General features: G+C 43.6%; 2 protein-coding genes and 1 pseudogene across 14 annotated transcripts in view; 1 reads left to right on the top strand and 2 right to left on the bottom strand.

Moving 5' to 3' along the window:
• Positions 1 to 1,703, top strand: part of JARID2 (jumonji and AT-rich interaction domain containing 2) — a 290,372-nt gene extending 288,669 nt beyond the window's left edge. For all 10 annotated transcript variants that reach the window (XM_036348397.1, XM_036348405.1, XM_036348406.1 and 7 more), the window contains one exon: positions 174 to 1,703. In XM_036348397.1, the coding sequence (XP_036204290.1) occupies positions 174 to 356 (183 nt within the window). In that variant the 3' untranslated portion in view covers positions 357 to 1,703. The remainder of the gene's footprint in view (positions 1 to 173) is intronic.
• Positions 652 to 25,010, bottom strand: part of DTNBP1 (dystrobrevin binding protein 1) — a 159,857-nt gene continuing 135,498 nt past the window's right edge. Inside the window, exons 8-10 of one of the 4 annotated variants that reach the window (XM_036348409.1) lie at positions 16,696 to 16,848; positions 4,538 to 4,681; positions 652 to 3,146 (exon numbers count right to left, since the gene is read on the bottom strand). In XM_036348409.1, the coding sequence (XP_036204302.1) occupies positions 2,929 to 3,146; positions 4,538 to 4,681; positions 16,696 to 16,848 (515 nt within the window). In that variant the 3' untranslated portion in view covers positions 652 to 2,928. Of the gene's footprint in view, positions 3,166 to 4,537; positions 4,682 to 16,695; positions 16,849 to 25,010 lie in introns of all 4 variants that reach the window. The other 3 variants (XM_036348410.1, XM_036348412.1, XM_036348411.1) reach the window with 3 other exon arrangements.
• LOC118675504 lies at positions 19,275 to 24,101 on the bottom strand (annotated as a pseudogene).

The following is a 25,010-nucleotide window of genomic DNA, read 5'->3' as shown; positions in this document are numbered from 1 at the left end:
CCCCGGCTTTCCCGTAACCCGCTCCTTGGGCAGCGCTCAGAAGTCTGCATTTGATGTGGTCTGATGAGGATGACTGGCGGCTCTGCCACGCTGCCCGCTCTGCTCTCAAAGGTCCTGGTGTGGTTCTGGGGGCAGCACTCTTCTGGTTTAATTCCTTGTCTTCCTTCCAACAGGAACAGATCATCAGCCTGGTCAATCAGATCTGTGGCAAGGTCTCTGGTAAGAACGGCAGCATGGAGAACTGTCTCAGTAAACCAACACCAAAAAGGGGGCCCCGCAAGAGAGCAACGGTGGACGTGCCACCCTCCCGGCTGGCGTCCTCCAGCTCCTCCCGGAGTGCAGCGAGCTCGTCCTGAAGCTGCCCACACCGCGGCTGATTGAGATCTATTTTTTGTAATTATTATATTCTAGTTTGGAGTACTTGCTGTAGGATACAAGCTGTCTTTGCACTAGCTCTAAAGAAGATTTTCTTCTGGTTTTAGAGAACTAATTTTGTTTTAGCATTAAACTCTTGAACTTTTTTTTTGTACTTAGAATACCTAGATACTGCAGTCAGATTTTTGAAACTGCCGTATACTCACTGTTTTAAACCCTTGAGGGGCTGTATTAACTTGTATCGCCCCTGTGGCTGACAAAAGCCTTTTTGTTTGATTTTTTTTTTTTTTTTTTTTTGTAACTGGTGGGGGAAAAAGGATTTTTTTAACCCATTTTTGAAGAGGGTGAAGTTTGGAGAACAAATTTTAAAACTTTCAGTCATGTGAGATTTTTCTAGAGAGAAAAGGGGTAGGACACACACACACACACACACACGAAACTTGAAAAGAAATGGCTTTACTTTGGCTGTCTTTTCTTCAGTCATGTGCAAGATGAGTTTGTAACTTTTAAAATCGGAGAACCCCATTTTGTTTCTCTGGGCGGTTGTGGCAGCTGAAGGCGGACATTGTTTCCTAACCATAGACAAAATGAGGAGATTTGAGTGACGAGGTTCTCCTTACCAGCACATCACTATGCATCTAAGGAAAAAAGAAGAGAGAGAAGAAAAAGACTGCCTGTCTCGGAGGGGTCCCGTGCGGAAACCTGTGCCTGATTTCATTAGGAAATCCATTCTGTTATTTTTTGGTGCTGTTGGCTACTTTATCAAAAAACCCTTCAATAGCATCCTTAAGGGAAGAAAATGAAAAAAAAGTGATTGAAGCCGTAAGTGCTTCTTTGTCATAGACGTGCAATCTTTATAACATTCCATCTCATCTCACTGCTTGTTTCACACCTCACAAGTCAGCATTAATCTTCTTGTTAAATTTGTTTCGTTTAGGATCATACTTAGAGCCACTAGGAGGTCTGCAGTTCTTTTTGAATGTGAAAATGCATTTGTGCTCATCTTGTCTATTTTTCTCTTCATGTTGTAACAAAAAGAAAAAAAAAAGAATCCCATCCTTTTGTACATATGCCTGTAAATTGTTTTAAATACTTGAGCCTTTTTCTCAGTGGGCGTGGGGAGGGGGGTGAGAAGACAAGATGAAGAAAAGCCTTACATTTCAGTTTCTTCATCGGTTGGATTGGATGCTTACAGGGTTTTTCTTGTAACATTTATAAGTGCTGCTTACATCACTGAACAACAACACAAAAATAATAATGGAGTAGCTGTTGCCCTTCTCCAGTTGTGTGTACAGTATGTGTGGAATAAAGAAGGGAAACTGTTTTCACAAGCTGTTCTTTGTTTCATAATTGGATTCATCGATCCCGTAGCTACCCATACTGCACTGAGCTTGCCAGTGGGACTGTCAGGAACGTCCTGTGATCCACTTTGTTGGTTGTTGTTGCAGAGACTGAACTGTTTTGGAATATTTAACAGTTACATAAACGGAGTCAAGTGTTTTCCAATGTGGTTGTCCGGTTTTTATGGCCTTGCTGTGTACTTTCCCTCTTTTTGACAGTAAACTTCTGCCTATGGCTTACAGTTTGACATTTAATTTATTAGCGCTGCTCTGCACTCCTCCCTTGGGAGGGAAGACTTCATGTTGTTTATTGCCAGTTTTTTGTTTACTTTTCAGGTTTGTACTACAAGGTTTAATAATAAAAACAAAGTTTTTTTGACATTTGTCTTGTGGAAGATGAGTGAATGAAATGAGCTTTCTTTTCCGGTAAATGGGTGGAGGGCAAGAGTCCTCCCTCAGCCTGAGTGGCAGACAACACAGCCTGACTCAGCTCACCTTCCTCTACTGCTGGCGGTTTGAATCCCCTTCGAGCAAAACCAAATGCCTGCTTCTTGCCTCTTGTTTCCTGCGGAGGCCACTGGCAGCAGCAAGGACAGGGCTGGGCCGCCCCGGGGTTGGTGCGAGGCTTCCCTCATCCTGAGGGAGGGAGAGGCGCCTCTCGCCAGGTGCCGAGCTGTGAGGAATGCAGACAGGAAACCCCATCCTTGTCAGGAGTAAGAACGGCATACTGCTTGGTTTGTTTTCCTGTGGACCCAGATGTGTGCTCTGCTGTTAACGCGGGTTAGCTGTTGAACTGTTAATAGTTTTGTGACAAAAACCCACTTTTGTTAGCGCTGAGTTTAACTGCAGTTAGGTTTTGGAGGAAGCAGGGTTTTCTGTCTGTGAAGGTCCTTTTCTTGCTGAGGCCACGTGGAGACCACATTTCCCGGCCCCGCCAGCCCTGCGGGCTCCTTGGTGGCCTGCGTGGACCCCAGTTGCCCTTCCTGCCCCCTAAAGCCTGAAGGATGCATGTGTGTGGAAGCCTTTCTGTACAAACTGGCCATGGACTCCCTCAGTTAAAGTCCTCAAACTTTATTGTTAGCTTTTCTTTCAGTCAGTTTCTCAGAAATTACTGGCAATTGTGTGACAATCAAGAGCCCCTGTCAACTGCCTGTCTTCAGTGGGATTCTGCACAGCTGGGTCTTCTCAGCGGTGCTCGGGGTGCGATGCGGGTTTAGGAGTCGCTGTCGTCACTGTGTAAAGTGGCCAGGGCAGTGTCCACTTCAACTCCCTCCTCATCAGACTGAACGACGGGGGACTCCCCACCTTCACTGGAGTCCTGGGCGCCTGGGTCAGTGCAGGTGGAAGATAAAGAAGGTGGCTGGGCTCGTAATTCCGAGAGATTTGGAACTGGGAGAGTAATTTCATCCTGACCAGTATTTGATTCAGGCCCTGCAAAATAGGAAGAACCCTGTGATAAAAGTATCACAGTTTAAAACTGCTACTGAAGATGGTGGTCTGAATTCACTCTATTAAAAAGGTGTCAGTGTTTTGTTGTGGTGAGCTGGGGCTACAAAGGAGACTCCCACGCCAGTGCAGGAACTGTCCCTGGAAGAGGCTAAGCCAGGTGATCGGCGAGGCAGCCAGGGGCCTGCACCGATCCTTCTGCCCCTGTGACAGATGGGAAGACCCTGAGCCCTTCCCACCATGTCCAGGGAAATACTGTGATGAAGGCCCTCGGGCGCTCCCTGCATTTCTTTGAGGAGCATCCCCATAACCCTGATAACCTAGATTTACTCTATATCCTCGCAAGTAGTAATTCAGAGAAAGTAATGCTAAGAGAAAAACTCAATCTTTTTCGCATTTCTCCAATTTCATGGGGAGTCAAGTTCTTAAAGGAACCAAAGCATATGCAGATGATGGAGTCCCTGTTTCTAAATCTCTTCTTGACTCTGGGAAAGGGGCCAGCATTCCTTCCCACGTCCAGTGTCCCAGCCTCTCAGCATAGGGCTGCCCTCCTGGGGACGACTCTGTTCTCACAGATTTGCTGGGAAAAGAGGACGGAGAAGTTGAAAACAACAAACTGGCAAGAACTCTAAAGGGCTTGACCTCAGGCAGTGGGAAATGGTGCCGGCGAAACTCTGGAGGGCCCAGGTGCCACATGAGGCCTGCGCTTTGCCTTTCCCTGTGTGTATATGAGACGACAGCAATGCTTGCTCTGTAATGATTCTGTGTATAAGAAGATCCCCGAAGGTCTGATCTGAAATTCAAAATGAAGTGAGCCCATCCATGTATAGGTTTGGAACCTCAGTAAATATTTGCTGAATAAATGTGAAAGTTTGGGAAGGCATGAAGTGCAAGTGCCCACAGGGTTGTTCCGGTTTTTAAAAATATAAGCCAAATGCTGAACACATACCTTGTCCTTGCCCACAACAAAAGTGAAATAAATAGCTGAATGAAGGGGTGAGAGTTAAAGATGACAAATGCATGCTCAGACCAGCACCAGGTGTGTGAGTCACAGGCGATCTCCCACCTTCCCCCAAATTCCAGTCTTTGAAATAACCATAAAAACTAAACTCAAGTTCTGAGACAGAGGAGGTAAAGCAGGAATTAAGAAAGTGCCCTGTTCTTAGACGGTGTGTGGGTAGAGCACTAGAAGTCTCTGAGAAATTCGTGACAGAACAGCTGTCTCATTTGCCCACTACTGTGAGACCAGGCACAGGCGAGTGGAAATGGGTGAGAACAAGCAGTTGACTGCGGCTTAGAGACCTGTGCATCATTACCCTGATGTCTGCCCTCTGAAGGAATAATGTGAAGAGGTTTTATGCAGGTCTGACACCTCCTACCTAAGACGGGGGACAGCACGGCATTATCTTCTCCTGAATTCAAAAAAACATCCAGGGCCTCCTGGTCATTCATGTCCATCAGGTCCATCTGCTCCAGCATGTCGACATTCACCTCCATGGATGACATGCTCCCCATGGGCTCTGGAAATAGAGTGGCACCAGAAGAATTGACACTTTATCTTCAGCAATACTTATAAAAGCGAACTTCAATTCATTAGGCTAACTGCACTGTATTCTCTAGGTATAAAATATCTCCTGCTACTCCAAACTTTAAAAAATACAATTGGGAGCAATATATTAAACTAGAGGACCGGTGCACAAAATTTGTGCACTGCAAGGGGGGGAGGGGTGGGAATTGTCCCTCAGTCCAGCCTGCACCCTCTCTAATCTGGGACCCCTCGGGGGATGTCCAACTGCCGGTTTAGGCCCGATCCTGTGGGACATCCCTCTCACAATCCTGGACTGCTGGCTCTCAACTGCTCGCCTGTCTGATCACCCCTAACCACTCCCCTGCCAGCCTGATCAATGCCTAACTGCTCCCCTGCCGGCCCGATCGCTCCCAACTGCCCTCTCCTGCTGGCTTGGTCCCCCACAACTGCCCTCCCCTGCCGGCCTGATCGCCCACCACTGCCCTCCCTTGGCGGCCATCTTGTGTGAGAGCATGATGGTCAATTTGCATATTGCCTCTTTATTATATAGGATGCTGCATCCCAATTTAATACTTGAAATCTATCTGAGATTAACACTGGTTTCCTAGCAGGTTTCCTGTTCACCCCCAGCCCTTTTACAGGTGCTCAGACAGACCTTGGTTTTCATAGAACTTGGTTTTCATAGAACTTCTGCATTAAGCAGTTCCGGGCTGCTGGGAGAAGGGTGCTGAAGGAGGCAGGCATTCCTGCAGCAGCATGAGGTGATTAGCAAGCTCCCCGCCACACACACATCTGCTTCTTCCTGCAGTTGCCCCCAAACTCTGTTATCATTGCAGTTGAAGTTTTTACTGCCCTTGTGACATTTCTCTACTCTTCAACCTTAGCAGCAGACAATGTTAGGGCATTGGCAAGCTGGGGAGATGGAACCATGAGCCCCTGCAGTGAAAACACAGACTAAAAAAATAAAATCATCCCACCAGCAAAAAGAAGCTAGAAGACTATAAAGAGTCTGACTCAGCTGGGTATCAGGTAAGAGATGCCTCCTGGCTCTGGAGTTCATATTTAAACCACCTCTGTGGTCCAGAAAAGTACAGCCTGTTAAGTCACCCCAGGCATGATGGGGCCTGGCAGATGAGAATACACGTTATTTCTGGATGGACAGACCCTTAACCTTGCATCTCAAAGGCATAGAAAAACAAAAGTCCATTCTAATCCAATGCCAAACTTACAGCACACACGGAAATAAGTCAGAAACAAGCTCAGTATTAACACTTTCCAAATAATTTTAAGTGACTAAGCATTTTTAATCAAATGAAAGATATAAAAAAAATGAACAAGGTATAAAAATTAGAGTGTAGGCACTTGAGAAAGCGCCAAATAACTTCCAGATAGGAAAAATCTAATTGAAATTTAAAACTCTGGGCACAAGTTACATCGAAGATTAATCAGAGCCAAAAAGAAAATTAGTAAACTAGGAGACTGAATGAATTCCCCATTACACACAAAGGAAAAGATGGGAACTAAGAAAGAGCTTAAAAGTGATGGAAAACGGAAAAGTTTACACAGTTCTAATGAGAGAATGTGGGGAGCAGCCTTTCAGCAGACTTGCTGAAAGATCTGAGGTCCCAGATTTAGGAACCAAAATATATTCCCAGCAACACAGATAAAAGAAAACCTGACCCTACATCAATTGTAGTGAAAATGACAGAACAAAAGAGGAGGGGCAGATGAGGAAAGACGATAAATAGACTGACAGCCTCTCAACAATAAAAAGCACAAGATGGAAGAATAAAATGAGAGGTAAGATAAATGTCACTTCTATATCATTAAAGAGCACTTAAGATCAAGTATAAGATGACAAGCACTGTCAGACAGAAACACTGGCCATGAGCCTGCTCTCAGGAAGATGGTGATGAATCCCAGAAGGAAGGTCTGAGATGCAAGAAATGTTAAACAGTGAAAAGTCTCGTAAGTTTGTGAGTTAATACAAAACCTTGAATAAACTCATATTAGTGTCCAATATGGGGGATTTACTCTGGCAGAATTAAAGGACTGCACAATTTTGATAGGAGGGGAAGGCTCTGATCAGAGTTGAAGCAGTGTTTAAGACCCTTGTTTTATTTGGTAGGAAGGGGAGAATCTGATTGTACTTAGTCACCACAAAATCAAAGTTCAGCACAAAAAGGAAGGGTAAATAGTATGTAATTTCTACTTTTAGCTGGGGCAAAGTTTATTATAGTTTAGATGATCCCCCTGAAGTGGCACTATCCGAAGCAACATAGTCAGAAGTCCGCCTTCTCTGCACCAGACCTGATCAGGGCATGGACCTTGCCACAGAGCTGCTTCACATTCACAGCCCGATGGATCCAAGGGACACCGGTGCAGTGTTATCTTGGAGCTTCTTTAAGGCTGACTGGTCAGGGTGAACTTGATGACACAGTCGTCAGACTTGTTCTTGGGGGCCTTCTGTGGGTGTTGGGCTGCTAGAAAATGAGTGACATGCAAGTTTTGTTGTGGGCTATGGAAGCCATCAGCATGGCATTTTGGCTTTTGGCCTTGCTTTGACTTCAGTTTTGAAAGGGGCAGAGGCTCCCTTCTTTTCCGTCTGTGCTCACCTCTTAAGAAGGGCAAGAGTATACTTTTAAAACAAAGGAGGAAAAAAAGTGGACTAAAAATCATAGGAAAATAGCGCCACATAAGGTGGTAATGAAGTCAGGTATCACAATAAATGTAAATGAACCAAATTTGCCAGTTAACAGATTAAAAAACTGAATTGCTAGTAAATAAAATCTAGCTATATTCTGTTTATAGGAGACATTCCTAAAACACAGACACATGAACAGTAATATTTTTTTTTAAAGTGGAAAGTGGGCAAACAACTTTAAGAAGAAAGCTGGTATAGCTATATTAATATCAAACAAAATAGATATAAGAGGAAACAAAAGCAATATTGGGCTAAAGAGTTATACTCAAAGATTTTTAAAATGTTTACTTCAGGTAGATATTTAAAAAGTTCTGTGTGACTATAAAAATGTCTAGAATGACAAAGTGTAACATCAATAGTCATGGGGTGGGGTATAGGAGGGTTAAATATACCTCTTCGAAAATTGATAATTAAGCAACCCACTTGATGAAATGGAACCCATAAAGAAACCATGCCTATCATTTAGAATTTTGTTCTCAAGTGCACATGGAACATGTAGAAGAGTTCTCTGTAATGGGCCATAAAGTAAGTCATGAATAAAACATGTATATATCAAAAATCCATTCTCTAGCCACAACTGAAATTTAATTAGAAATCAGTAATAAAAAACTAACTAGGAAAACCACACATTACTTTAAAACAAACTTCTAAACAGTCCATAAGTCAAATAAGAAACCTTAAAGGAAAATTAGAAATACCCAGAAACCATTACTTATCAAAACTTGTAGAATAATGTTAAAGTGATACCCTAGTGAAAAATTCATAGCTTTGAATATCTTATTAAAAATTGAGTCTAAACATTCAACTTAAATTAGACCAAACAAAATTAAATTAGAAAATCCCAGAAATGAAAGACACAGTAGAAAGGAAGAAGAATAAAACAAAAAGTTGACTCTTAATTGAAAACACTTAAAAATGAATAACTTAAGGTTCATAAAAAAGCAGTAAAAGTCCCAAATTAACAATGTGAGGAATGCAAAAGCAAACCTAACCCCAAACATGGCAAAGGCTAAAAAAAAAACTATGGACGTTATGCTAGTATATTTGAAAACTAAAGACAAGCTGGGCAAAATCCATGGAAAATTTGCTAAAATTAACAAGATATAGGAAGTCACTATAATGGCCAGAGAAAAGGAACAGGTAGTTCTTCTCACAGAGAAGTCACTGGTCCCAGACAGGGTCAGAGGCAATTCTCTCCACCACTTGGGAAATAAATGATGAGATCACCGTGTGCACCACAGAAAATCCCAATCCCACTTAGCCACCAGTTCTCACTCAGTCTAGAAACAATGCAATTCCAATCAAACTCTGGACAGGGTTTTCATAGAACTTGGAAATCTGACTTGAAAATTCAGAGGGACAAATTCATACAAAAATAGCAAAGGCAATTCTGAAGAAAAAAGAATGTTATAAAGTGTGTGTTAAGGGCAAGCAGGAATCGCTCTACCACATATATCAAGACTTACTATAAAACAGGGTCCTGCACCTAGCACTACTGACACTTTGGACCAGATAATTGTCTGTTGTGGGGCTGCCCTGTATCTTGGATGTTTTAGCAGCATCCCTGGCCTCTACCTACTAGATGCTAATAGCATATGCCTACCCCAATCACAGCAAGCAAAACTGTTGCCAGACATTGCCAAATGACCTCCATGGAACAAAACTGCTCTCAGTTGAGAACCACTGCTTGAATGATTACTAAGATAATATGGTTTTGGCATGAGGCTAACAAATAGAAGAATAGAACAGAAAAGAGAGCCTAGGAAAGATTCACATTGCATGGAAATTGACAATGTGAAGCAGTGGAGAAAATGCTGGTGTTCAAGTAGTTACTGCTTTGGAAAAAAATTAAAATTGGTCTTGTAGCTCATGACATAAACAAAAATCAAGTGCCAAATATAAAATGGAAATTTAAAAACTTAGTAGGATGTTCTTATAACTTGGAGTTATATCAAATATATACCTATATCCTTATAACAAACCATTTTATATATCTGGACTAGTTCTTAACATTTTTTAAATATCTGAAGCAAATATGGTAAAATGTTAACATGCTAAATCTGGAAACAGGCATGTTACATTATTTTCTGTTCTTTTTTGAATATTTAAAATTCCTAGTTAAAATGAAAACCAGCCCTGGTCGGTAGCTCAGTGGTTAGAGCATTGGCCTGGAAACCCAAGGGTTGCAGGTTCCATCCCTGGCCCTGGTCGAGGCCTGTGCGGCAGGCAACCAATCAATGTTTCTCTCTCTCCCCCCTTCCCTTCCCACCAACTCTTCCCTCCCTCCCATTCTCTAAAAGTCAATGGAAAAAATATCCTCAGGTGAGGATTAAAAAAGAAAACCAATAATGGATCACAGTAAGTTTCAAAGTTCTAAATAAAACCATCATAATGAGATAATCATACAAAATTAAAATCATAAACTGGCAGTTGTGTTTGAGATATTTTTGCATTCTGGATCTTATGTTGGGGGACCCTGTGAATGTCAGGATAGGTATATATCTATTCTGTCTTTTCTAACTGTTAATTTTACCGCCAGCTCCAACATCACTTCTTCTTTCCCCAGCACTGGGTCCACTCTGGAACACCTGAGGGCTGAGTTAGTGTCTGAGGATACAGGGGACAGACACCCCTGGCTCCAGAGGTTGGACTTTGCTGCATTGCCAGCTCAGCAGAGATGGACAGGATCCTGAGGACTAATTGTGGGGATACATGGGAACAGAATAGGGCATCTCCACAGTGATCTTTTTATCACTAACTGCACTGTCAATACCGTGGCACTTGGCAATAAAATGAAAGAAATAAATGCTTTCCCAAGAAAACGGAAGTCAAGTCAGGTGGAAGACAAAACCTGGATCAGGGTCTTACAAAGGACCTAATTTTGTTCTACTGGTACGTTGATCTGCTGGGCATGTGCAGGTCCCAGGTCCCCTCTGCTTCTCAGCATGCTGGCACGGCCTTCACTCCCCTTCAAGCACACGAGATTCCCTGCTCTGTAGGTCCTCCAGTCTCACCACCCACCAAGTGCTCACAGATATCCCTTCACCCTTTACTCTGATCATTTTCTGGATAAAACTTCCCATGCCTTTGTCTTAATTAAAAAACAATGCTTTGGAAAGTGAGATTCAGACTTGCTACTTCTGATTTAGTGGAATGAGTCCAAAATATCATGTGATTTAAAAAAAACCCTATCCTATCTAATAGACAAACATGGTAATTGACCATACCTTTGCTACGCCTCCCATTGGCTATCAGCATGATATGCAAATTAGCAGCCAACAAAGAGGGCAGCTAATTTGCATACTGCAGGCAGGGTGGGACAGCACCATCCTGGCTGCCCTGCTGCCATCCGGGCCTGCTGTCTGCGACCCAGGGTGGCGGGCGTCCATGTGCGACCCGACCTGGGGCGCCCAGGCAGGGCATCAGCGATTGGCTGGCCCGCCCGGGCATCTCGTGTGTGACCCACTCAGGGCGTCCTGTGTGCAACCCAACCCAGGGTGGCGCCCCTACCCCCGGATCGGCCCTGCCGTGTGCGCATCTTGGGGAGGCGGGGCAGGCACCGAGGGATCGGGACTGCCATCTGCCACCCGGGAACCTGGCCTAAGCCAGCAGGTGGTTATCTCCCGAGGGGTCCCAGACTGTGAGAGGGCACAAGTGGGGCTGAGGGACTCCCCCTCCCATGCTCCCTCCCCCGTCAGTGCACAAATTTTTGTGCATGGGCCTCTAGTATATATATATAAGAGAGGGAGAGAAAGATAGAAACGTCAATGATGGGAGAGAATCACTGATTGATTGCCTCCTGCACACCCACACCAGGGATCGAGCTGGCAACCTGGGCATGTGCCCTGACCGAAGTTGAACCGTGACCTCCTGGTTCATAGGCAACATTCAATCACTGAGCCATGCCGATTGGACGTAATTTTTTATCTTGATTGATTCCTCTAAATTAAACGTTCATCCCTGGAGATGAACACAAGGTAAGAAAGGAACGTGTGACTCGCCAGGCTGGGCGTCTCAGGGATGGGTTTGAATAAGCTGCAGGGACATGGACATGATGTTTGTCATTTGTGTAAGTCTTTACAACTCTAGCTGAAGCAGAAAGCTAAAACACCCACATCCTCATTTTCTTCTTTAATACTTCCAAAACTACACATTATTGGCAACATATGCCTGACTCCATTTTTTTACCTTAAAAAAAATGAGCCCAATGCTTTTTTAAACTTGACGAAAATTATTGTTTTAAGAGCTCAAAACCAAAAACAATTCAATTCCTTAATGTTTAGCGGCTGCCTGCTCAACATGCGGTGATGAGCACGTTCCTGCCCAGAACCACTGCGCTGGCCCTAGGGCCCTGCATCACAACCAGTCCGTCTACCAAACAGAAACAGGCTCTGAACCTGTCATGCTTCTCTCAACCCACTGGGGTGTTCATGGGTCTCCCTGAGAACAGGAGCTTCTTAAGAGACACTTCTATTTTCTCTTTGCCTCCTCTCTGCCGAGGAGTGTGCTGAACAGTTAGCAGGTGCTCAGGAAACGTCTGCTGCACTAAACTGAATGAGGGTAGCATTAAAGTGTTTAGCAATAACAATTTCTATTCCTGTTCTCTTCATTGTCCCACCTGCTCTTGATGTAATGTCTCATTGTGCTCAAATTTGATCAAATTTGCCAGGGTGTCTGTATCTGAGTGGGCTGAATGTTTGTGCTCCCCTCAATTTCTATGTTTAAGCCCTAACCCTCCTTGTGATGGTATTTGGAGGTAGGGCCTTTGGGACATGATTAGGTTTAGATGAGGTCAAGGGTGGGGCCCTCAGAATGGGATTAGTACCCTACACCAGAGAGATGCTCTCTCTCCATCATGTGAGGAGAATGAGATACAAGCCAGGAAGAGGACTCTGGCAGGAAACCAAATCAGCCAGGATCTTGGTCTAGGACTTCCAGCCTCCAGAACTGTGAGAAATAAATTTCCGTTGTTTCAGCCACACACAATCTGTGGTATTTTGTTATGGCAGCTTGAATTGACTAGGACAATGTCCTTCTCAGCTCCTGCCCATGACGGCACAAATCTGTGAAGCAAAGCACCAAACACGAAGGAAGCTGAACACTGCACATACTCTGAGGAAACAGGCTGACTTTTCTAGATGAAGATTTTAGGTCATTAGAGTACAGAGAGGGAGAGCTGACTGAGATAAAGAAATTAAACTTCAAATCCATACAGTGAGTTTAAAAAGCATTGTTGGAGATTAAAATGGCAATGGAGTAACTGGATGCTGCATGGATATGCTCCCAGGTCCAAACTGGAATTATAACTAAAATACAGAAAAAAACTTCCTGAATATTCAACAGAAGACTTGCTGGAGAGAACCCTGATAACTGAGGACCAAGAGTGGAGACCACATAGAGGCTGGTAGGAGAGGCGGAGGCACAAAAGGGCAAGCAGCAGCTGAAGTTCTGGAGGGATATCTCAGCTGTGGGGGGTTGCCACTGAGAACTCTGGGTCTAATTCCCCAGCTGGGCCCCCTAGCAGAGAGCAACAGAACTGAGAAGGCTACGCACATAATATCTGGCTGTGAAATGCAGTGGGGTTGCTGTCTGCCAGGGCGAGAGGGCTAGAAATTCAGGCACTTTCTTGAAGCGCCAATGCATAAAATTCCCTGTGGAGCCACCCATCTTGTGCTCTGAAAGAGGAACAGCAAAGTGGACTGGAGCTGGGTGAGCAGAAGCCAGGATCGAGGGCTCTGGGGTAAGAGTTCAGAAGGCAGACACTCTGGTTTCCTGTGCTGAGCCATTCCCTCAAGCTGCAGAGGTCTCTTTCTCAGGCAGACAATTGCTATGCAGGTGGCATTGCCTGGGGGGAAGACAGCTGACTCACCCTATTGGAAAACTCCTTGTCCCTTATGAGACTGAGAATAACAATTAGCCTCCAGGCAGAAACAATTACTCCACCCTGTTGAAGAAAACTCTTACTACACCTGTGGACCATTGCCTGAGGGCAGATCAAGAGGAATTCTATCAGTCTGCAGCCACAGGCGGTTTCTGGAGGCTTTGAGTCTTTGCCTGATCTAATTAGTTAGACAGCTTTTGACACCATCCTGCACTAGAGATTGAGAGGCGTAGTAGATTACCTAATACATAGTCACAAATCCAAACAGGCCATATATGGCAAACCTACAGCAAACATCATACTCAATGGGGGCAAAAACTAAAACCATTTCTACTAAGAACAGGAACAAGACAGGGATGTCTGCTTTCACCACTCTTATTCAACATAGTACTATAAGTCCTAGCCACAATGATCAGACAAGAAGAAGAAATAAAAGAATCCAAATTGGCAAAGAAGAAGAAAAACTCTCATTATTCACAGATGACATGATATTGTACATAGAAAACCTTAAAGACCCCACCAAAATACTACTAGAGTTAATAAATGAATTTGGAAATGTTGCAGGATATAAAATCAACACCCAAAAATCAATGGCTTTTTATATACCAATAATGAATTCTCAGAAAAAGAAACTAAACAAACAATCCCATTTACCATTGCAACAACAACAATAAAATGAAGATACTTAGAAATAAACTTAACCAAGGAGGCAAAACACCTGTTCTCAGAAAACTACAGGATGTTGACAAAAGAGACAGAAGAAGATATAAACAAGTGGAAAAATATACTGTGTTCATGGATTGGTAGAATCAACATCATTAAAATGTCCATACTACCCAAGGCAATCTACAGATTCAATACAATCTCTATTAAAATACCAACAGCATACTTCACAGAACTAGAACAAATACTCCAAAATTTATATGGAATAAAAACAAACCTCAAAGAGCTGCAACAATCTTAAGAAAAACAAAGTTAGAGGAATCACAATACCAGATTTCAAGTTATACTATATGGCCACTGTAATCAAAACAGCCTGGTACTAGCAAAAAACAGACATATAGACCAATGGAACAGAACAGAGACCCCAGAGATTGACCCAAGCCATTATGCTCAATTACTATTTGACAAAGGAGGCAAGAGCATACCATGGAGTCAAGACATTTATCTTCAATAAATGGTGTTGGGAAAATTGGACAGATACATGCAAAAAAAATGAAACTAGACCACCAACTTACACCATACACAAGAATAAACTCAAAATGGATAAAAGACTTAAATGTAAGTCGTGAAACCATAAAAATTGTAGAAGAAGCCATAGGCAACAAAATCTCATACACTCTCATAGCAATATGTTTGCAGATCCATCTCCTAAGGCAAAGGAAACTAATGAGAAAATAAACAAATGCACTACATCAAAATAAAAAGCTTCTGCACAGCAAAAGAAACCATCAACAAATTGAAAAGGGAGCCCAGCCCACTGTATGGGAGAACATATTTGGCAATGATACATCAGACAAAGAGTTAATATCCAAAATATTTAAGAAACTTATACAACTTAACAAAAGGAAGAAAAACAATCCCATTAAAAATGGGCAAATAGACACTTCTCCAAAGAGGATGTACAGATGGCCAAGAGACATATGAAAAAATGCTCAAAGTCACTGATCATCAAAGAGATGCAAATTAAAATGACAATGAGATATCACCTCACACCTGTCAGAATGGCTACCATCAATAAATCAACAAATGAGAAGTGCTGGCGTGGATGTGGAGAAAAGGGAACCCTCATGCACTGCTGGTGGGAATGCAGACTTGTGCAACCATTATGGAAAACAATATGGAGTTTCCTAAAAAAATTACATATGGACTGCCATTTGATCCAGTGATCCCACTTCTAAGAATACATCCTAAGTATTCCAGAACACTAATCAGAAAGAATGTATGCACCCCTATGCTGGTAGCAGCACAATTTATAATAGCTAAGATCTGGAAACAGCCCAGGTGCCCATCAGTAGATGAGTGAATAAAAAAGCTGTGGTACATTTATACCATGGAATACTATGCAGCAGTAAAAAAGAAGTCTCTCTTACTCTTTGAGAAAGCATGGAGGGACCTGGAGAGTATCATGCTAAGTGAAATAAGTCAGTCAGAGAAAGACAAGTATCACATGATCTCACTCATATGTGGAATCTAAGTAACAAAATAAACAGATGAATGGAGTGGATCCAGAGACATGGAAGCATGGAACAGAGTGTGGAACCTCAGAGGGAAGGTGGGGGAGGTGGGTGGGTGGGAAGCAATCAACCAAAGACCTTGTATGTATATATGCATAACCCATGGACACGGACAATAGGGAGCTGAAGACCTGGGGTAGGGGCAGGGAGGACTGGAGGGGGTCAATGGCGGGAAAAAGGGAACATATATAATATTTTCAACAATAAAGATTTATTTAAAAAAAATAAAAAGCATTGTCTAGATAATGCAGTCTTCAGTGCATTCTGACCACATATTACTGTTTTGTTTTTCCTACATTATTTTCCTTCCTGGTTCTTTGATTTCTTTAAACCTCTCCTGGGGTGGACACAGAGCTGACTGACCAGGAACAGAGTGAGGGTAACAGAAATAAACTGGGGGCTGTGGTGAGAGTCTGTATAGAGAACAACATCCACAGCCAGCACAGAGATATCTGGGAAGGAGAGGGGTTTCCAGAGGTGAGATGCCCAGGGGGACAGAAAGGAAGGTAGTCGGGGAAGCTCTGGAAACTTCTCCACACTGTCTGGGACTGGGAGGCTGCTCCGGCCCTCTTGCCCACCTGAGAGATAAATGTAAGCTGCCCAGTGCTTCCTGCTGCCCCCACCACGCCCAGGTCTTGGGAAGGAGAGGCTGGTGGAGGAGCTGGTACCTCATTTCTCTGCTACTCAGTTTGCTCTTGGGAGCTATGAGATGCAGCCTGACATTCATGCATCCAGATGTTCATCACAGCACAGTTACAGCTCAACTAGATTCACCCTGACAACTAAGATACAGGTTTTAAAAGATCTTTCAAAGAAGTTTTAATAATAACGGGAAAGATCCCACACAGTATTAAGAAAAAGTAGATATAAAGCCAGATATATGTACAATTTGATACCAATTATATAGTCTCACACACGGAGACTAGAAAGAACCATTTTAAAACAGTACTAGGAATTATTCTGTGTTGTATAATATGGGTAATGCTTCTTTTGTCTTTTTTGCACTAACATATTTTATGTTTTCTAAATATCTTCAACTAAAGCCCAGAACTATAGAAAGAGGCAAAAACAATGGCAAGACAAATATGCTGCATCCACTCTGATTTTGGAGGACTTCACACCACACCCCACTTCGGGGGTGCACCCGACACCATCTGCACACACTCAAGAAGCCCGCCACTTGCCTCGCCTCTCTATCTGCAGGTAGCCTGTAGAAAGGTACTGCTCCATGTCCTGCTGGAAGGCTTCCTCAAAAAACTTCTGCCGCTCCTTCAGCTTCATTTGCTGGGTGTGTTCCATTTCTAGGACCTTCTGGGTGTGCTCGGCATCTAGTTCCGCTAAGGAAACAGAATAATTTGGGTCAGGGTTGAAAAGAAACTGAGATAGAAAGTGGGTATAAATACCTACTCACATCTACCCTCTAAGCTGATAGTGTCAAACCCTGCTTCTCAAACTCCGGAGGGTGTCCTGACTGCAATACAATCACTCCTACCTCCCAGTCGGCTGCACTGTTCCTGCCACCTTTGCTCATGCTGTTCCTCTGCCTGGAATGACCTTCCCACCCACATCTCCCACTCTCTCCAGAAGAGATGTTCGTCTTTCAAGACTGACTTCTCAGTTAATCCCTCAACTCAAGTAGAATTTGTGCTCCATCCTGTGGTTTCCACAACACTGTGAGCAAACTTCTGTAGCGGACATGCATCACAGTACAACTGGTAAAGACTTGGACTTCCTGGAGAACTGTGATCATGTTATTCCTTTTAATATCTTATCACCTCGCTCAGAGCCGGGCCACAGGAAGGACTCAATGTTTCTTAAAGAGCAACAATATAGCCATTGTGGACTAGTAGAAAAGGCTTTGCTGTTTATTAACTGTGCAATCTCAGTTAACCTTTCTGAACCTTACATTACTCATCTGAAAATTTAGGACAGAAATATTAATCCAATATGAATGTGGAACTTAAATGAAATAATGTGAAAGAATTGTATAATTAAAATGAGCAGTGATCCTTCAAGGCAGGGCTGAGGAAGTAAGAAAACAAACCTCAGCCTGGCTGACACCCGTTTCAGCCCAGGAGACCCTGAGCAGAGAATCTAGTCGTCACACCAGACCCCGACTTCTGATCTATAGACTGTGAGCTAATTTGTGCTGTTTTAAGCTGTGGTTGTAGTGATTCATTCTGCAGCAGTATAGGATACTCCAATGAGCCCTGCCCAAATCTGACTAGCTGGAGAATGGAAGAGAGAACAACTTGAGTTCTTTACCTTAAACAAATACTGTGCAACACCTACCCTGTGGCAGACACCGTGCTTGGATGAGTTTGGCAGGAGAATAAAGTCTCAGCTACCTTACTGTCCTGGGATAAACATAGGGCCCAAAACACGGTAAAATAATTTTACCCAAGACACTCTCCCCTCAGGTTCATCTCTGGAGAGTGTTAACAACGTTGGGATGTTAGAACTTATACAAACTCAAAAAAACAAAAACAAAAAATCTAATTAAAATGCATAGAGGATCTGAATAGACATTTTTCCAAAGAAGACATACAAATGGCCAACAGGTACAAGGTAAGATATTCAACATCACTAATCATCAGGGACATGCAAATCAAAACCATGATGAGATATCACCTCACACCTGTTAGAATGGTTATCAAAAAAGACAAGAAATAAGTTGGCAAGGATGTGAAGAAAAGGGAATGTTTGTACATTCTTGGTGGTAGTGTAAATTGGTGCAGCCACTATGGAAAACAATATAAAGGTTCCTCAAAAAATTAAAAATAGATCTACTATATGATCCAGCCACCCAACTTCTGGGTATTTAGCCAAAGGAAATAAAAAGGGGATATTTAAAAGATATCTCCACCCCCATGTTGACATGCATTATTCACAGTAGCCAAGACACACAGAGAGCCTGAGTGTCACTGGATGAATGGATAATGAAGATGTGCTTATACACAACGTAGTATCAGTCAGCACGAGGAAGAAGGAAATCCTACCATCTGCGACAACCCATGGATGGGTCTTGAAGGCACTTTACTGAGGTAAGTCAGACAAAGACAAATATTGTATGATATCACTTATATGTAGAATCTTAAAAATCTACTCTTAGAAACAAAGTAGACTGGTGGTTACCAGGGGCTGGGTGGTGGGGGGATGGGGGAAATGCTGGTCAAAAGGTATAGATTTGCAGTTAGAAGATGAGTAAGTCCTGGGGACCTAATGCTCAGCACTGTGATGATGGTCAACAGTATTGTGTTATAAAAGACTAGAGGCCCAGTACAAGAAATTCGTGCACTGGCGGGGGGTGGAGGGTGGTCCCTTAACCCGGCCTGCGCCCTCTCCCAGTCCAGAAGCCCTCGGGGGATGTCTGACTGACAGCGGGGAGCAGGCCTAAGCCAGCAGACATCCTTAGCACTGCCGCAGAGGTTGGAGAGGCTCCCACCATTGCTGCTGCGCTTGCCAGCCTTGAGCCCAGCTTCTGGTTGAGCAGCGCTCCCCCTGTGGGAGTGCTCTGACCATCAGAGGGCAGCTCCTGCATTGAGCGTCTGCCCCCTGGTGGTCAGTGCGTGTCACAGTGACCGGTCTTCTGGCCATTTGGTCAATTTGCATATTAGTCTTTTATTATATAGGATAATTATGTGAAGTGATGGAGGTGTTGCTAACTCTACAGTGGTATTTATATTGCAATATATAAATACAACAAATCAACATGTTGTACACCTTAAACTTACACAATGTTATATATCAATTATATCTCAATGAAAAACTCTAGGATGCTACCAAGAAATTTTTTTAAACAACAAAAAACACACCATAGCAGTATGTACAATGATCGGCAAGCTCCATATGGCTGATCTGCCTTAGTCATTGCCTTACACCCACACTCAACATCACACTTCACAACTCTGAGTTTTAGAAAATCCTGTAGGCATGATATGTATCTTAAAAACTCGATAATGAAAAAAAAAACAAAAAAAAACTCGATAATGGGGTATATTTTTATTCCAAACTGGTTATAGTATCCAATACTTAGAATATTCTGGGCATTCTTCTATTGTAATCTACATACATGCAAGAAATAAAAGTTTATCATTAACCAAAGCAACACAAACAGGAAAGTAAATCTTCCCAAGGACATGTAATTCTATGTATAAGACTGATGATGTGCATTCTATATTTCCACACCACCCTAACTTATACATGCACCTCATATCTTTGTTTACAGGGAGATGTAACCTGAAAAGAGCACAGGTTCTGAATCAGTCAGTGGGGCTGGGGTCTTATCCCTTTTAGCAGGCGCTTCTGGTGCCTCACACCACATCCCTCCCTCAGCCTACCTCTGATTTCAGCTGCAACTCTGGAAGGCAGCTCTGTGGGACCTCCTTCATATGCCCACAGGCCCCACCGCAAGGCCATGCCTGTGTACCTATATGACTTTCTGGTCAGAGTATTCTCTGAATCCTGGAACAGAAAAGCCAGCCTAACAAGTTCTGGGGAATGAAGGCGGCTTTCACCCGAAAGCTGACAGAAATCAGTGTACCACAGCACAGTCTCCCATCCTTTGGGTGGATGACTCTAGAAGTCATCTGAGCACAACTCAGAGGTCCTGGTAGAGCTGCAGACCCTCGGCTGTGGCAGCAACTTGAATAGTCCATCCCTTTATTAATTTTCTTCCTTGCTCGCTCTCTCTGCTCTCTTGCTCCTGCTTCCTGGGATCACCTCCCAAACAAACTTCCTGCAGCAAAATCCTCATCTAGGGGTCTGCTTCCAGAGAAGCCCAGGCCAGAACATCTATTACTGGCTAGAATTAACTTAATCTCTCTGTGTCTCAACTTCCTCCTCTGTACAGGAAAGGTAAAAAGACCTATTTCATAAGATTGTTGGCAGAATTACATGAGGTAACACATGTGAATCACCAGACACACGGCACTGACCAATAGCTGACAGCTAATGTTAATATCAGCACTATTTAAAACAGCAGATTCTTTAAAAGGAAATGATATGAAGCATTACCAGGAACCAGACAATTCGGAGTTAGTTACCTCTCAGTGCCAGTAATAAATATGCAAGGAATATCAGAGTGCGCTCCCAAGAGCAGAAAGAAGACTGAGAGGACGGCTTTCCCTTTGTCTCCCTTCAGCCGGCAGCCTGCCTGCTACATGCCCCACGTGCAGGCAATAGCCAGCCCTGAAGCAGATTAGGTATGCTTCAAACACTGCACACAAAGGCCAACTAACTTTTTAAAAGACAATTCCAGAATAAGCAGCTCCAAAACAAAGATCCATGTAGAAAGCATCAGAGGGATTTTCATGAAAGAATATGCTGTTTGAATTGAATTAAGATTTTCTATAAGATATACTTATGTAACTTGGAAACTTTCATTCTTCTCAAGACTTCTGCTTCAGTTCAGTTCTCTCATGTTTCTCAATTGTAAGTCCTACTGTTTTTGTTTTTGGGAGCGAGATCACTTTATTGCCCATCTGGACAGATGCTGCCCAGAGTGGGCGGGGCAGGAGGGCTGGGGCCTGTTATGGACAATAAAGGTGTCCTCAGCGGATGTGGGCCATGTCACTGAGGAAGGGTGTCTTCATGCAGCCGGTGCAGAGCTGGTCCATCCAGGAGTGGCGCCTCCTGCTGCAGGGGCAGACGGCACGGGGACAAGGTGAAGTCCATGCAGTAGTTGAGCAGGCAGCTGAGGGAGGCCCGATCAGAGAAGCGCATGAGGCACCTTGAGAAGTAGGTGGGGTTGTGAAAGGTGTGGAAGATGCTCCCAAACTGAGTGTTGAACAGGGCCTTGGTGATACACCTCAACTCCTGCCGCTCCTTCATCGAGAAAGCCAGCACCTGCCATGACTCGGCATCCTGGTAGGTCTGCATGTGCTGCAGCAGCCCCGGGAGTGCCTGCTGCCACATTAGCGAGTGCATGTACTGCTCCGTGTAGATCATCCCACACTCCATCTCAGGGATGATAGCACCTGTGCGCCAGCCGTGTCACAGCATGAGGTCCTCCAGGTCACTGAAGAGGTAGTCTCTAAAGTAGGGCATACAGGAGCCATGCTATTCTGTGGGACACAGGAAGTCAAACAGGTTTCCCTGCTGATAGATCTTGCCCTTTTCCAAGCTAGTGATGTGGTCCCATTGGAGCGAGCCCTTCTCATCACATTTTCTGAAAGGCTTGCGCAGGCCGGTGAAGAAGCTGGGCTTGTCCGCCTGTGTGACCACATCAAACAGCTGGCGCCAGTCGGGACCCACTATGTGCCGCATCCCCTTGTCCACGAAACTGAAAGGGCTGTTGGTGATGAGGAGCAACTGTTTCCCATGGTCCACCAGGCAGCTCAGGACAGTGAATGTCTCATCTCCGCTCAGGATGTACTTCTCCATGTCCCACTCAATCCACTGGTACCTCAGGCCTTTCACGTGCACATCTCAAATGGCATCCGTTACATCCTTGTAGAGGTGCGCTTGGTCAAACTCCAGGCCATGGCCCAAGAAGTGACCCACCACGCAGGAGAGCAGTGGCATCTGTGGCAGCAAGAAGATGTCCATGAACTGCTTGATGGAGAGACCCTTGCCATAGAAGTCACTCATCTGGTAGGGTGGGATGTGCTGGGTTCCCCCCATACAGGTCGATCACCTCCTCATCTGGCACAGATTGCAGACCCCTTTAGGCCATTCCCAGTTGCACATAATGGAAGGCAACAATCTTCATCAAAAGGCTCTTCTGAATGTCATAGTGGAGGCCACGGATAGCAAAGCTGGGATTGTAGTCATACTTCCGAATGCCCTCTGGGTACTTGCAGTGCTCAATCAGGATGTCCCAGGAGGCACTGAACATCTCTGGATGCAGTGAGTCTGCATACTGGGCCAGCATGTAGTCATAGTTGAAGCCATAGACCTCGACATCATGCAGGCTGATCTCATTATTGGCAGAGATGGCTGCTGAGTTCAGGAGACTGCAGACCTCGGGTGAGGCCTGAATGGTGAGGCCCATAGCGCAGCCAACGCCAAAGCAGCCCCTTCTCTCTCAGGCCCTGTACCTCACCCAGGTGACTCTCTTTAACTCATTTTAAATCGGAGCAGGTCTGGGCCTTCCACTCTAGGGTGGTGGGCCAGGAGTCACTGTGCCTGCCAGATTCTGACCTCAACCAGTCCTATGGTTTTTTATCTTAGGTTTTTAGTATGGGAATGAACTCTAATCATGTCTCAACCTCACAAAAGGGGAGGTTTGGATTACTAAACTTAAAATAACATTTGTTTAAAAAGGGAGAAAACAATTGTTTTAAGTTTTAAAGCACTTTACACACTTGTTTGAAATACTTCAATTGCCCTATATGGGCGCACACTGATTCAGAGCTCCTTGCACCTCAGAACTGCCACTGAGCGAGACTGATGGTGAACGGTCACACTCCAGCTCCACGCTCAGGCCTTGGAGGAAGAGCACAGAGCAAAGGCAGAACCACTGTCCCGCTCAGCGGCCGGGAAGGTTCACCCTCAGCCGCACGCCTGCATGAGGATGTTCTAATTCTGCTGTTTGTCCTGGAATCACCAGCCCAGTTTTCACCAAGAAACAACCACATTTGGGAATAGCAAAATGATGGAAGGACATCTGAGGGAATATTTCAAATCTAGAGGGTGAGTAGTATGTGAATTTAGAATGACTCTAGAAAAATATAAATTATGGACTTCTACAAGGAAAAATGATGCCTTGTTTGCATTTACGATGTCATTTATTATACTGGGGAAAGCAAAACAAACACAAAGAATTATACAACTGCAAAACATAGCCTTAAGATTTAAAAAAAAAAAAAAGAACCATGAAAGAATTACAGTAGTTTTTCTACCAGGAGTCAGGAGTAATCATTTAATTCCATTATCAACCCAGGTCTGTTTCTCTTTTATTTCAACTCCAGATCATTGCTCAAGTTTTATCTGACTGCAACTTCCACTTTAGCAACCACTACCAATTTCAAATGGATAAATTACTCAAAACAACAACAAAATCCCATTACCAGTGAAGATGGCATAATCAATTCTCAATTATAAGTTTTAATAGGGCACAAGGGTTCCACAAAATATATGAAATAGTTTTTAAAATCCATCAGGCTCATTTTAGGAACCATTTCAACCTATTCCACAGCTAAGCCTTTAACAGCACTGCTCTAAGTAGCAAAAGACAGTGAGGTGTTAGGCCGGAAAATGGCCCACAGCTGCTGGGAGGAAGGGCACAGGTGATGTGAGGAAAACCAGGATAACCCTCTCTAGTAGAAGAGTTAGTGAGAACCTCTTCAATGTTAAAAGAGAAACAATAAAATTTAAATATGAGTTAAGAAAAATTTTGGTAATCTTTTCATAATATTAAAGATTAAGAGAACTTTTCATTCAAGATAAATAACAGACTAAGAATAAATTTAAAACCTATGATTTAAATATTAGAGTTCAGATGTTTTTATACTGTAGGAGAGTATGACTTTTGTGATACTAAGATACATATGACATGATCAAGGCAGAAATGTAAAATCTCTGTAAATTTCTAAACAAATTTCTAAATACAAATAATAAGCAAATACTTGCCGAACCGGTTTGGCTCAGCGGATAGAGCGTCGGCCTGCGGACTCAAGGGTCCCAGGTTCGATTCCGGTCAAGGGCATGTACCTTGATTGTGGGCACATCCCCAGTGGGGGGGTGTGCAGGAGGCAGCTGATCGATTTCTCTCATTGATGTTTCTAACTCTCTGTCCCTCTCTCCTCTTCTCTGTAAAAAATCAATAAAATATATTTAAAAAAAAAAACAAAAAACGGATAAGCAAATACTTTCCAAACTGTTTTTGATAAAAACTTAACTGTTAACCATCTGTCAAACTACAGGACCTCTAAAAGATAATACCTAAATCTGTTAGTGTGGTAGAATTTTTAAAAGTCCTCTGAAATCACCAAAAATAGATGACCACAACTTAACATTTGGGTGTACATACATCAGGTTTTCTGTTTTCCGTAAACTAGATGAAATCACTATATTCAATCTTTTTTTTTGTATCACTGGAAGAATTGCTGTTTTTAACTTTTTTCTTTGAAACAATTACAGGTTCAGAGGATGTTGTAAAAAAATGTGTAGGGTAGTCCTGTGCATCCACCCTGAACTTCCGCAATGTTATGTATAAACAAGATGGTACAATATCAAAATCCAAACAATAGACACTGGTGCCTTCCACAGCGCTTAGTCTGACTTCACTAGTCACACATGCATTGTGTGTGTTTGGGGGCCAGGCAGGGGAGCCCTCGGATGTTTTATGTACAGTCTTGTGTAACAACCACAATCAAGATATTCAACTGTACTATCTTAGTTGCCCAGATTACCTTCTTGTAACCATACCCTCCTTTCCCTAACCACTAACCTGTTCTCCAAATCTATAATTCCTAGAGGCCCGGTACACAAAATTCATGCACTCGAGGGAGGGGGGGTCCCTCAGCCCAGCCTGCACCCTCTTGCAGTCGGACAT

This window comes from Myotis myotis, unplaced genomic scaffold (genome assembly GCF_014108235.1).
Source record: "Myotis myotis isolate mMyoMyo1 unplaced genomic scaffold, mMyoMyo1.p scaffold_m19_p_2, whole genome shotgun sequence".
Classification (NCBI taxonomy): domain Eukaryota; kingdom Metazoa; phylum Chordata; class Mammalia; order Chiroptera; family Vespertilionidae; genus Myotis; species Myotis myotis.
Note: the sequence above shows the minus strand (reverse complement) of the source record. Positions and strands in the feature narration are given on the sequence as shown.